Raw genomic sequence first — 14,317 nt, forward strand, 5'->3', positions numbered from 1 at the left:
AGTGTATTAGGAAAGGAATACTGAGTCTACCCGACTGAAATAGCAGAAACTGAGTTATCTGAGGCACACTCCTGAAGACGTCACAGTCACAACTATATACATAAATTATACGGCAGCCGCAGAATGACTGCAGGTCTCCCTCCACAGGCTACACTATCTCCACATTACCACCGTCCCTGGAGACTTTAAATCGATGTATAAAGCTTTGTGACAAATCAACTAATAGTTACTCTGTAGTTTGGATCTGGCATATCTCCCAAAGGCTTAGTCCTCAGTTTGGCTCTATGCAGAGGCAGCAGAACCCTTAACAGGTGGGGCCCAGGGTAAGTCTTAAGTCACCCAGGGAGTGCCCTCCAAAAGGCTGGTGGGACTCCAGCCTCCTTTTCCTCTCTCACTTCCTAGTGAGACACTTCTTCCACTACATGGCCCATCCAATATGCCATCTCAACCACAGCCAAACCAGCATGGACCAAAACCTCCAAACTCCTGAGCCAAAATAAATCTTTCTTATTTAAGTTGTTTATTTCAGGTAGTAACTACAACAGAAATCTAGCAGCTTATTTGACAGAATTATAAAACATAAGACACATTCTATCTTCTATGTGTAGACATATTACAGCATATATATTTATATATGATATAAATTTCTTGAACTTATCCCTGCTGATGCATTCAGGGCCCTGTTTCTCAGGCATTCTGAAGGAAGATGACACTGAATAACTGGGGTCACCCAAGAGATACGGTGGAGACTCAGATGGAGTATCAAGAGTGAGGTTTTGGAAGGAGAGATTGATGACTTAGAAGTCATGAACAAAAGAGGCTTTGCTTTTGCTGTATAAACCCCTCCAAAAGCCCTCTCGGGATCATCCTCCAATGGAAAACAAACTGGACCCTGAAATGCGGCTTATGGTTTACTTCATTCACTTGGGTTTTCTTCAGTATAACCCCAGTCCAACACCAGCTATCAGGACTGTGGCTACATCCTCAACATTCACATCACAGAGTCCTCTCTTCACATGTCTGTTGTTCCGATATTAATCAAGCAGCTGTACCTCCACACGATCACGGTCCTTTACTTGCTGGAACCTCACTCTGCTACATCACCCTGAAAGGGGAGTCATAGATTGAGGCCCAATCTTCTTGCAAATCTCACGTTGCTAGTGTGTGTCATGACTATAAGATGCAGGGCCTGAGCCGGGCGGTGGTGGCGCACGACTTTAATCCCAGCAGTCGGGAGGCAGAGGCAGGCGCATCTTTGTGAGTTCGAGGCCAGCCTGGTCTACTGAGCAAGATCCAGGGAAGGTGCAAAGCTACACAGAGAAACCCTGTCTCGAAAAATGAAAAAAAAAAAAAAAATGCCATCAGAGCATTTGAGAGAATAATAGTACTAAACTTGGCCAGGGAGAAAACTGCAGAGACCTCAGGTAGAAAAAGAGTCATGTACATACATGACTGCACGGTAAGGCTGACTTAGAGGCCAGAATCAGGAGAGGATAAAGGTACAGACGAAAAGACCCTGAGTGGGGCATGAATCCAGAGCACAGGTAGGTCTCCAGAGATGGGAGAAAGGCAAAGATGGATACCACTACATTTTAAGGAAAGGTGGCAGAGTCGAGAATTCTTTTCTGTAATACAGACGATGACAATGTCAGCTGAGTCTGTGGAAAGGAGTTGGAGGGGTATGTTTGAAGACTGCCATGAGGTTTCAAATGGCTGTAGGGGAGAAGGGGGAGGCCTCCGAGAAAGGTGGGAAGTTGGCCTGCAAGTCTGAAGAAGAAGAAGTGTAGAGAACATAGTTTCTCAAGATGGAGTTTTGTTGGGGGGAGTGCTACAGAGGGTTAAGGAAGCAAATGGATGATGGAGGAGGATGCTGGGAAGACTGCTGGCCAATGACACCCCTGTGCTGCAGAAGGCAAAGAGCCAGTAATGAAGGCACCTGGGGCTTGACAAACTCAGTCTTATGAAATAACAACTGGGTACCGCACAGGGTTTTTTTTTTTTTGATAGTTGTTATTGACTGAGTACATTTTTAACTTCTCTGTGAGTCACATGTTAAACTTCTGTTGTTGTTGAGATGAGATCTATGCTGTCCAGGCTGCTCTCAAACTCACAGGCTCAGGTAATCCTGTACACAGCTTTCTGAGTAGGTGGGAGAAATGTGCTGTACTGTGCTCAACTACAAGTATTTAAACTTGAAATGTCCGAGAGTCAGTTCCAGGTGATGCACTAAGCTGCATTGTGACTGAAAGGCCAGCCCATAAGAGAAGTCCTTTTAGGGGATGGTAAAAGCTACTTTGGAGAAGCCATGTCAGGCATCAAATCATCAGTACACTGGAAGCCACATCAGGAGTTCATAATACTTTAAAAAAAAAAAAAAAAAAAAAAAAGGCAACTGAATGGTATGTGTCCTGCAGAGATTTAATACAGGAGAGAAGTAGCACTGGATGAGAATCTGGGCAAGAACGACAACCCTATGTCCTAATTCCGAGACAAGGAACAAGAAAGAAACAGAAGGAGAGCAGTGTGGTGAGAACAAGGAAGAGGGAACATCATCAGAGATGTTGAGGGTGTGCTGATGTTTGTCTTGGGAAGTCTGCAGAGGAAGTTTTGGTAGGAGAGGAATAGTAGGAGGTTGAGGGAGGTGTTAGAATCACAAAGAAATATGGAAACGAGACCATAAGAGAGGCTGGGCCATGTGGCTTACATCTTGGGCAGTGACCAAGGACAACAGGGATGTGGGTAATGCTGGCCACAAGATGTCCAAAAGTAATCCCAGAAAATCTGTGGTGGAAAGAAGCGAAGCTTCAGGAAGAATTAGTCAGGGCCTAGCCTAGCTCCCAACAGACTCCAGAGCCAAGCAAGTAGACTGGAAATGTAATCACTTGGTTCCTAAGCCAGCTACTGTACTCTAGAAACTACTGTCCTTCGTAAATGCTCTTAATCTCTGAAGTCCAGTTTGCACATAAGTAAAATAAGGATAGCCATCTCAGAGGGTTGCTGTGAGGATTAAACAATACCATACATGAGACATCTAGCTCAGAATTCAGCCATCACCAAGTTTTACCTTAAGCTTGGCATCAGCTACATGCTTCACGAAATGAAGAAAGCCATTGTCCTAAGAGGGAAAATAAAGTCTGATCTTTCAGTCAAATGAGGAACAAGGGAATCCTCCCCTCTTAGACAAACACACAGGCAGAAGGAAAGGGAACCCTCTGATACCAAACACTTTCTGGTACACTCTGGCCTTGTGTGGCCTGGTAGGGGAGTTGAGGGAGCCAGTTCCCTGTGGCTCAGTCTCTGAAGAGTTAGGACAGAGCCACAGGGCAGAAGCCACTATGAGTGTGAATTCTGAGCCTGTTCACCACATTTCCCCAGGGAGAAGACCCTGCACCTGGGCCTTGTTGCAGAAATCTGCTGTGTTTCCCATCTCCTCAATCAAAGTAAATCCCGGCACAAGGGGCTGCCACTTGGGTGATCCCCAAGTGCCCCACTTAATCAAATAACGAGGTAGCTACACGCCTACATTGACAAAGAAATTCAGTTACGAACTATAGTCTACTGCAATTTATTCTGCACAGAATTTTATGATTTTGAAAGTTGACTTTTTGTAAAATTACCAAAACTCTTGTAAATACAAATTCCCATATGGCATCAATCAATGAAGCCAAAATGGCACTGGCCCTCACCTTAGGGTTGGAAAGATATGCTGCAGATATACTGTGGATGGGAGAAATTTACTCTCTAGTCTACCCAGTCCTACCCATATAGTCTCAGTCAGAGATGTAAACACCAACGCCAGTCCAGAACTAATAATATCTGACTGATGTTGGAATCCATGAATTGTGTGGGGGAAGATAAGCTGTATATATTTACTTCAGTGTATACTCATATGCTCACATAAAATGTCTGTGGATTAAATATAAAAACTGAAAAAAAAATAAAGAAGCAAAATCAAGAGTGATTTGTAGTCCATTCTTGTATTTTACCCAATATCCTATAACAAAACGTAAGTATTCATTATTGCAAAAAAGATAAACTTGCAATTTTATTTAAAATATTTAAAAAGGACCGAGTAACTTAAAATGCAATGCTCTGTGGTGGTAATATTTCCTCACAGATATTCAAAAATGACTATTAGAAATGTCAGCAATATGTCTTTTGAGATTACTCAAGGACTAACTAGACCATGAATTTTAAATTGTCTAAATTTTGAATATACTTACTATACATACGCTCTAAAAGATTCAAAGGCATTATATCACCTTAGAATACTGAAGAAAGTGCTTCCCAATTCTTGAAATGACAAGATCCACCAATGGTACCTCTGTATAAGGGATGTGAGTGATGGGTAAGAAACGGAAATGTTGGTTTCACAATATGGTCCTAGCATTTACAACAAGTGCTGGCATAACTAACTAAATACAAGACTCCAGCTTCCACGGAAGAAATGGGCCTCTGGAAGATGCGAAACTTGGGATCACTCTGATGGTTTTCAATCATTTCTAGATTGTTCCAAGATTATTGTAAGCTTATCCTTTTAAACTAGAATAAGGCCTTCTATTTCAATCCAAGGAAAGAATGAAAAATATAACTAAACAAACCAAAAATCCATTTCATTAAGCATCAGACCCAGAGAAAGGATTTAACATCTAGTAAAGATTCCCTAAGGCAATCAAATGGGATGGGAAGGGGTGATAGAGGCAACCTGTGGCGTTTCTCTAACCATCAGCATCTCCCCTCTCTTCCTTCCACCGAGGTTCTCCTTTAGGCTGTCCCACCTTCAGAGCATAAAACACCACTCTGGAGAATCAGTACTCAACTACAGAGAAGAAATGTATTCAGTTCTGGGAAAATGTCCGACAGTGTTCCTAACGCATCCTTTTGTGGTAGATTAGGAAAGCTAAGTTCTGTGTTGTCAAGTATGGTGAGCCCTTGACTAAAGTCCCTTCTGGCTATCAGTCAATGCCCACAGAGAAACATGTTTGATAATTATTGACTCCAGTTCTTATTGATACGAGTAGATGACCAGGCAGCTGAAAAGTCAATCCTAAAGTTGAGGCACACCTTAAGTCTATGTGATCAGAAACATAAGAAAACAAAGCAGTAAGCAACAGAAAAGGGGTAAAGGAACAGATAAGAGGAGGGACGAGAGGTCAGAGGCAGGTAAGTATAAGGAGACTGGAAAAGTAGCGCAAACCTATAAAATGCACGCATCAAAGCATAGTTAGAAAACAGACAACCAAACCTGAAGACAAGAGTGAAACATCATAAACTGACCTGATGTGGTCAGTCTGTTTTAGACACACAGGCAACTATGGTGCTGCATGGCTGTAATCCCTACATTAGGGAGGTAGAGACAAGAAGGAGGATAAGGAGTTTCTGACCTGCATGGGTTATGAGGCCCTAAACTAAGAAACAAAATGTCACTCCAATAAGATTCTCATTTTTTTTCAAATTTCCATGAAAAGTATCTCTAGTTATTTTTAACAGACATTCAACAAGCCATTCTCACCCCAACTCAAGGCAGCTTGCCTCTGTTTCTGTACAACCTAGAAAGAAGCATGTATCTAGAACTTTCTAAGATCAAGCTTCCCAAAGCTAGAGTTTAACAAAACATGTTAGGTCACTCAATTCCCAGGGTTCTATCGGCCATTTTCCACATTTCTATCAGAAAGTCAACTAGGATGTGGAACAGCTGGATTTCATGGCATACAAGTAAAACCTGAATAAAGTAGCTAAGGGCAGTGAGAGTGAGTAGAGACAAACGGGCCATAGCAACAAAAACCGACACTAGAGGAATCTTCAAGATCAAAAGGCAATATCAGAATGAAGAAAGATGGAAGGTTACAATCTCTTCAAGCCTATAAAATAGTATGGTAAGCTCTAGGACACCATTCTCTGGGTCACAGAATGGGAATAGATCCCTTAAAATACAAGAGGCAGCATTAAAAAAAAAAAAAAGGAGCAGTACTTGAAATATTAAACACTGGAGATTAGTGTGCTTTAAAGTCCCAAAACTAGTTTGATACAAAAATGGTTTAAAGACTAATGTCAATGAAAATAGCCACACTCTGCACGGTGCCTCCCTGGGTGCTAGAGATACCACGCTGTGAAGGATGAACCACAGGTCACTCCATTAGGAAAATAAATCTTTATTACTTTCTTCAAAATATACATATCGTATAAAGTTTTCTATCAGTACAAAAATATGTATTTTGAAAAGCAAAAATTTTATCATAATCCAGTTTCTGAAAATATCTACTGTGGTAGTGTAAAATGTATCCTTCCAGAAGCATGTACACATGGACATTCATAACCCACAGAATACTCTACAATTGGCTTTTCTGTCTCTTAACACAGCGTTTTCACGTAATTATAAATATATGAGCTATAGAATTATAATTCTATGTAATTAAGCATTCAAGGCTATATAATACTCCACAGCATGGATGTAACATTCAGTTAGCCAATCTCTTCTTAACATTTAATTACTGGATGTTTTCACCAATACAAACCTTTTGTGAACATACAGCTTCTGGCATCTGTCTGACATTTCTGTCAGAGAACTCCTGTGCTACTATCAGAATGACATCTGTATTTGGGGACAGCAAGATGGTACTGATCAGAGCAACAGGTAGCAGTGGTCAGAGCAACCCAAAGTTACATAACTAAGACTCCAGGTCTCACATGCCTGCCGGCCATGGAGCATAAGAGAGGTCCAGCCAGGAAAACGGAAGGCTAAGGATGAGCCAGCCAAGTCCTGGCTCCTGACTTTCCTTGTGAAGAAATCCAGTCACCTGGTAGAGGGAGGCAGCTGTGAACTGCCAGTTCTTCTGCCCTCAAGCCAGTCAGAGGTCCTCATCTGCATCCAAGCCTGGACAGCCTGACTCTGACAACAGATCATTTGGAGATGCCAAAATGAAATGCATGGAACACAAAGCAAAGAAACCGAGGCATTTGATTAATTCAGAAAGAGAAGGGGTGGGTCAGGAGAGATGAAAATCGAATTAATTAAAACACGGATGGGTTTACCTTCTGCGTAATGTAGTGAAATGGCACTGGATTTCATGGTGATCCCTCTGACCTGTTCATCTTCTCTGCTGTCCATGTACCTTAACTAGAAAAGCACAACATATATATCTTTACTTTCCAGTGACTAAAATCCAACATTAAAATGCAGTTAGCTTTCATTTCAAACATATAAGCTACATACAGCTCTCTGTGGGTTTTTTTTTAAGGGGTATGGTGCTAGAGAAGCCAGGTTAGTCAAGAGAATGCATAGACAAACTGAAAGGTGTTGCCACAAATAAATTCACACCCTGCTTCCCCAGAGAGCTGCTCATCTACATCTCAGCTAGGAAGGATTAAATAGTTCAAAAGAATCCACAAAGGGATCTGGAGTTCTTTCTGTTCATCACAATGCAGCCTTTTCCTATCCAGAGGCACTTGATGAAGTACAAAAGAAACAGGTCTTTAGAGGAACAAGGAGCCTTAACTCTTTTCCAAAGTAACGGATTTTAAGTATGTGTGGATTCTCTCCTTTTTATAAGAATGACATAGTAGAAAATATTTACAGTATCAAAACTTAGCTAATGGCTTTCCCAAAGTTTTACTGCTTATACGTAAAGTATTTACTTACTTAGAGTAATTCTCTCTATTATAAAGTCTTAACTTTATGTAGATTCATCTCTTTTAATCAAAATCCTTGAGACTAATGTGCTAATACGGGATTGCCACACTTTCTCATCCTACATGAATTCTTTAGTTTTCTGAAATACTTCCATCCCCACAGCTCTGGTAAAATATCATTTTGAATTACAGGCTTTAAGTCTTATATAAATCGAAGAATATATATACATATATATACATACACACACACACACACACACATATATTTTTTTCACGTATTTGTTGCTCAACATTATTGTTGTCCAATGTTGCCCAAGTCAACCATTTTGATGGATGGAGCTATGGGTCACTCTAAGAGTCTCTTCACAAACCTACCACATTTACTCATCCAGTCTACCAGTGATGGACATATGTAAATTCACTGGTTTTTAGTAACGTAACTGGTAACTGAGCTGATAAGAAGTTTGAATTGGGACTGGAGAGATGGCTTAGTGGTTAAAAGCACTGCCTGGCTCTTCCAAAGAACCCTGGTTCAATTCCCAGCACCCGGGTACATGGTGGCTCACAACTGTCTGTAACTCTGGTGTCGGGAGATGTGTGTGCTGTCCTCCGGCCTCCACCAGCACTGCATATACATAATATAAAGACATGCATGCAGGCAAAAACATCCACACACACAAAGTTAAAGTAAATAAATCTTTAAAACAAGGAGGTTGGGATCATGTTTCTTACACACAACCTAGAAGTGAGATTTCTGAATCACTAAATTTTACATCTTCAATGCTACCATATATTTCCAAATTGTTTTCCAAAGTAGTTGGACCAATCCACACTCAACAGTGAGTAATAAGCAGTACTTCATCTTTAAATTCACACTTTCCCAATTTCTGAGGGACTGAGCATCTTCAGTTTACTATCCTGGCTCAGCTATTTCCCACTCCTCTTCTGTAAAAATCCCACGTACAGCCCATCCTCCTACTGGTTATATTACAGGTTTGTTTTGGAGAGGTGTTATAAATGGTCTCTGATTATTAGTTCTTTGTCAGTTAAATGTTTATTGTATTTTCCCTAATTCTAATGCATTTTTGTTATTTTTTCATTTTGTGGCATACCTGATAAAAAATGTTATTCATTTAAATGTAGCTGAATTAATCAACCTTTATACAGTAGTTTTTATCTTCTCAAGGTATCTTCCCTTATGGTTACAGAAGTAACATCCATTACTATTTTCTAAAAGCTTAAGCTGGCCCTTTTGTGCATTTTAACTACATGCAGGTGTTTTTTGTTTGATATTAAATACAGGTTGGTCCAGTATTATTTCCACAAATCTAAATAACTTCCCAAAGATCCTTTACTGACGTTATCTTTTCTCCACAGAGCTGAAATGTCAGATCTATAGTAAGTCAAGTTCTCATATATGTATCTGTTTCTAGGTCATTAGCCAATGTGATACCCCAGCCAATTCCAAACCACCAAGTTACAGGCCATTCAAGCTTTACCATCTTACAAGAATGCAAGTACCACATCCCACTCTTCTAGGATTTGAAAATGGCATATCCAATTTATTTTTTTCAAAAAAAAAAAAACTATTGGAATTTTTCCTAATTGCTAAATATGTAGATCAACATGAAACAACCATAAGTTTTCAAATAGTGACTCTGACAAAACACGAACAAGACATACCTTTCCTGTTTAAGTTTACCCTAATATAATTTTATTCTAATTATATGGCAGATTTTAAAATCTTTCACTGTCTACTTATTGCTGATGTGTATTTCTTTTCAATGACTTATATATCCTGAAATACACTAAATTCTTTACTTATATTCTAGCAGTTTATTTATAATTTTTGACTTTTTGCATCCCTTGGAACTGGAGTTACAGATGTTCATGAACCACCATGTGGGTGCTGGGACTTGAACTCAGGCCCTTTGCAAGAGCAACATGCACTTTTAACCACTGAGCCATCTCTCTAGCCCCTTATTTTTTTTTTCTACAAAGTCATAGCATTTATTAGTTAACAGTTATTTTCTTTCCAAAACTCAATTATTTTGCAGCTATAATCTCCAAAACAATGTAAATTAAAAGTTAAAATACAAACAGCAGGATACAATAACTAATCTTATTTATTCATGAATAGAAAAGTTTTAATATTTCATAATTAAATTCAATCTTTAATGTAGTTTTGTTAAAAAAACATTAGGTTATCTTCTAAATATACTTTGTAAGAGGGATTTATCACAACAGATATTGAATCTTATCGACTATCTTTTACATCTATTGAAATAATTTTTCCTTTAATCCATTGTCATATTAAAATCATGTTAAAAAGAACTATCATTTTAAACGACATTAGATTCAAGTTGCTAGTAATGATAATTTTGAAAAGATTTTGTTTATATTTATTTTGTGTGTATGAGTATTTTGCCTACATGCATGTCTTGCATACCACCTGTGTAGTGTCCACAGACCAGAAGAGGGCGTGGGAACCTCTGGAACTGAAATTACAGAAGGTTGTGAGCCACCATGTGGATGCTGGAGTGAGAACCCAGAACCTAGGTTTTTTGCAAGAGTATCAAGCGCTTTTTACCACTAAGCCATCTCTCCAGCTCCATAACCATAACTTTTATATCCCAATCAGAAGGTTGACATGAAATTTTCCTGCCCTGGGTTACCTTCGAAAGACTTCTGGACTATCATGTATTCCTAAGACTTGGCAAGTAAGCCCTGAGATTGGTGAGTAAATCCTGATATTGGTGACTATGTCCTGAGATTGGTGAGTATGTCTTGTGATTGGTGACTATGTCCTGAGATTGGGGAGTATGTCCTGTGATTGGGGACTAAGTCCTGAGATTGGGGAGTATGTCCTGTGATTGGGGACTAAGTCCTGAGATTGGGGAATATGTCCTGTGATTGGGGACTAAGTCCTGAGATTGGTGAGTATGTCCTGAGATTGAGGACTACATCCTGAGATTGGTGAGTATGTCCTGAGATTGAGGAGTATGTCCTGAGATTGGGGACTATGTCCTGAGATTGAGGAGTATGTCCTGTGATTGGGGACTATGTCCTGAGATTGAGGAGTATGTCCTGAGATTGGGGACTATGTCCTGAGATTGGTGAGCATGTCCTGAGATTGGGGACTATGTCCTGTGATTGGGGACTATGTCCTGAAACTGGTGAGCATGTCCTGAGATTGGTTGAGTATGTCCTGAGACTGGGGAGTTAAGATATCCCGTTGTCATTTCCTTCTACATGTTTAGATCACTAAAGAACAATGCGAATGGATTGTGACATTACAGATAGCTAATACTCATTTAATACATTAAAATGCAACAAGTATTTACCAAATCTAACAACATACCTTGCCTGCCAGGCGGCTGGAGATGATTCCATTACTCGATATAAGACAATCAGCAAGGGTAGTTTTCCCTGTTAAAATAACATTAATTACAATACATTCACCTAAAGGGGCTAGCATTCTATAGTGCTGTATTTTCTACTTGTGGACCTCACCAATTTCACTTAAGAAGTTGTCAGATTAATGTTAAGCACAGAAAATTTCTTAAATTGAGGCAGACTCTACAGAGTAAAACATCTGTCTCTGGTGAGGCAAACCACTAAGAGAATCAAAATACAGATCATCTTTTACAATGAGTTACTATAATCTAGACTTTAAGAAATCAATTAATAATTTACCAACAATCCTGCACAACAGATCATAGGCTCTAAAGGCTCAGAATGTCACAAGGACAGCAATAGCATTTACCTCAGAAAGGTACACTGGGTAAATCATCACCAGGAAATGACAGCACACAGTCTTCTGTCATAATTACTTTTGTGTGACACTCAACAACATCTGTTAGCTAAACTGTTACACTTATTTCATCAGAAAATTTGTTTTTCTTTTGCTTACAGTACAGTTTGTGGAGCGCTACATTGCAGCAGCCAATACAATCCTATTTCAAAACTAAACCTGGAATCTACTTTACAATAAAAGAAATTATTTGCATAATCAAATATACATTTACAGTTACCTTTATTAGACTATTGCCAAAGTTTACACAACTTCAAGGGGCATAAACAGCTACCTGTGTTTAAAGAATGACATGGGCAGACTCAGTTTCCACAGTTGGGTAGGCCTAACAAATGGTTGGATCTTTCCTTCAATCCTTCTGTGAATATATAATCTGTGGGATCTATGTAATAGCATAAGCCAGGGACCAATCAACAGTTCTTCTGACGAATGTGTTTTAGTATATAATCCTAGAATATCACTTTCCTGCTGTGCAATAGAGTAGGATGCATTCTAAGTATGGCAAACACACACCCCTTAGATTGGACCACAAAAGAGAGGACTTCCCATTATTAAGCAAGGCTGGATCCCTTGGACAACAATGTTTGATACATACACACTAGTGAATCTGCTATTTAGTTCTCAGAACAGAAATGAAAAGGAAAAAAGAAACAAAGTAAAACCTTTGGCTAGTCCTCAGAGCCTCCAAACATGTACATATAACCACAAAACCCACGGTGGGCAGGTTAGCCACTGATTTGTACACAAAACTCAATCTCAGTTTCTACAACCTGAACCACTCTCTCTCAGTTTTTGTGCTACCTACCTTCTCTTAGGAGCTCATGTTAATGACAAGAGTCACCACGCCTCTTTTCTGCCTTTCAACCCACCCAAGCACCTTTACCAGTCTAATCTAATCTACAATTTTTGTACACTAACCTTGCCTTTTTTCCCTCCAATGGCTCCTTACATGCTAAGGAAACGTGTTAACGGCCATTTTCACGGCTAAGTATTTCACTGCTGACAAGATTCTCCTTATCGTCCTCTTACACAGGCTGTACACTGAAGCTCAGACAGGCAGTTATTTGAAAGAGGCCAGAGCTGAGGATGTCTAACTGCAGGGCTAGAGCGCTTAGCCCTTCTCTTAGAGCCGTGCAGCCATGACAAGCTCCAGGAGACAGGCCCCAGCCTGCCTCTTCCCCGTCCACTCCCTCCCCTTTAAAATGCTGAGTAGTTTTGACTTCGTGTGCTAAACTGAGTTCTGGCTACCAGAAGAGTTTCAACTGGCGAGCGAGCAGACTCAGTCTGACAGTGTCAGGGAATGTTGATCTGAATCCCACAAGTGTTAGCTAACCCGACCTTTACTGTATCTGCACTTTAACTCACGTCTGTTTCCGTCTACCCCTGTAATACTTGTCCCCACCTATCAGCGAGAGTCCCCTCCTCAAAGGGCATGTCTGACACCTTTCCTTTACCCAATCTGGCTACCTAATCCTCCAGTTCTCAGAACTCTTATATATCCCCCACTGACCCCCATCTCATCACGTATTCGTCCCTAAAACATCTACAGCTGGGCAGGTGGCCTCCTCAGAGATGTCTAGCTCCTGATAAATCTAACAGAATGCCGCAAACTTAAGAGATGCTCACTCAGCATGTGATAAATTAAATAAGACAGATCCCTAGGAGATATGCTCTACCAAGACCATCAATGTTTTAATATTTCAAAAACTTTTCCATATTTTAACCAAAATCCAAGTTCAAACTTAAAAGCATGATGTGAAACCCTACGCAGAAGAATGCTAAGCACCAGTTAACCCGTTTATTACTAATGTTTTCCAGCGTGCTTCTCTGACATCACACACACACAACTTCTTAGCAAGCAAGCATCACTTTCATCGCTCCAGTGAAACATACAGAGACATGTCTTCTTTGTTAATAAAAAGTCATTTTAAAAGAGTCTTACCATGGTCAACGTGAGCCAAAACACAGATATTCCTGATGTTGGCAGTGTTTTTCTGAAGTTGAATCATCTTATCAACGCCATTGAGCACCATGGTTAATTATTTCCTGTGACTAAAAATTACATGCAAATTACAAGTGGTATAAAATTTAAAAGTCGGGGGAAACAACAACAAAAATGGACAAGCTGAGAGACAGATGCTGGGGTTTACAAGCCGCCTCAGATTTCTCAACTGAGAACCCAAGGAATGTTTAGCCTTATCTAGTTCTTTCTGCCCCTGACGGGATATGGCAATACAGGCCCAAGTTCCACTGTAAAGTCCACACACCCTTATGGTACTTGTGGAGTGCGCTGGGAGTTTCCGGGTCTGCGGCGCGATGAATCACGCAGCTGGCTGCAGAGACGCCCGTCTAAGTGACACCACGCACTCAGGTACTCTGGCCCACGAGGACCACAGGAAAAGTCCGTGGACATCTCCCCCTTCCCCACTGTAGCCCCTCCGAAAGTCTGCCGCTCTTGCCAAGCTTGCTGGCTTTCACCAGACGTTAAGGATCTCGGCCCTGTGACTGCACCGAGTGTCCTTAAAAGTTTTGGAACACGTGCTTGGGAACTCAGCAGGTGCATGACACACCGCCCATCCCTCTCCAATTAAAAAAGGCAAAGCGAGGTCTGCAAGCCCTTCCTCCGTTCGGACTCCGCGAGTCGTGGTCGCCAAGGGTCCCAGGGTCCTACGAGGTGCAGCTGCTCCGTGCCCTGCTCGCCTAGCCCTACCGACACGACTCCCCGGGTCCCCACCACCGTCCGGTCGCCGGCGTCCCTAGCAGGCAGGCCCCCACTCACCGGCTTCACGCCGCACTTGACTCACGCTTCTAAGGCTCCAGGAGTAACTCAAGCCGGAAGTCGCAGGCGCCGGGAGGCGGGGCCTCCAAGGCCTG

The 14,317-nt window shown here is 41.0% G+C and overlaps 1 protein-coding gene across 1 annotated transcript in view; it reads right to left on the minus strand.

Annotated features, from left to right (window-relative positions):
- Efl1 (elongation factor like GTPase 1) overlaps window positions 1–14,311 on the minus strand; it is a 125,544-nt gene extending 111,233 nt beyond the window's left edge. Inside the window, exons 1-4 of the mRNA XM_052762949.1 lie at window positions 14,223–14,311; window positions 13,386–13,495; window positions 10,991–11,058; window positions 7,033–7,117 (exon numbers count right to left, since the gene is read on the minus strand). Of these exons, the coding sequence (XP_052618909.1) occupies window positions 7,033–7,117; window positions 10,991–11,058; window positions 13,386–13,476 (244 nt within the window). The 5' untranslated portion in view covers window positions 13,477–13,495; window positions 14,223–14,311. The remainder of the gene's footprint in view (window positions 1–7,032; window positions 7,118–10,990; window positions 11,059–13,385; window positions 13,496–14,222) is intronic.
- Between the last annotated feature and the right edge of the window lie 6 nt (window positions 14,312–14,317).

This window comes from Peromyscus californicus, unplaced genomic scaffold (assembly GCF_007827085.1).
Source record: "Peromyscus californicus insignis strain IS unplaced genomic scaffold, ASM782708v3 Scaffold_4__1_contigs__length_199733344, whole genome shotgun sequence".
NCBI classification, from domain to species: domain Eukaryota; kingdom Metazoa; phylum Chordata; class Mammalia; order Rodentia; family Cricetidae; genus Peromyscus; species Peromyscus californicus.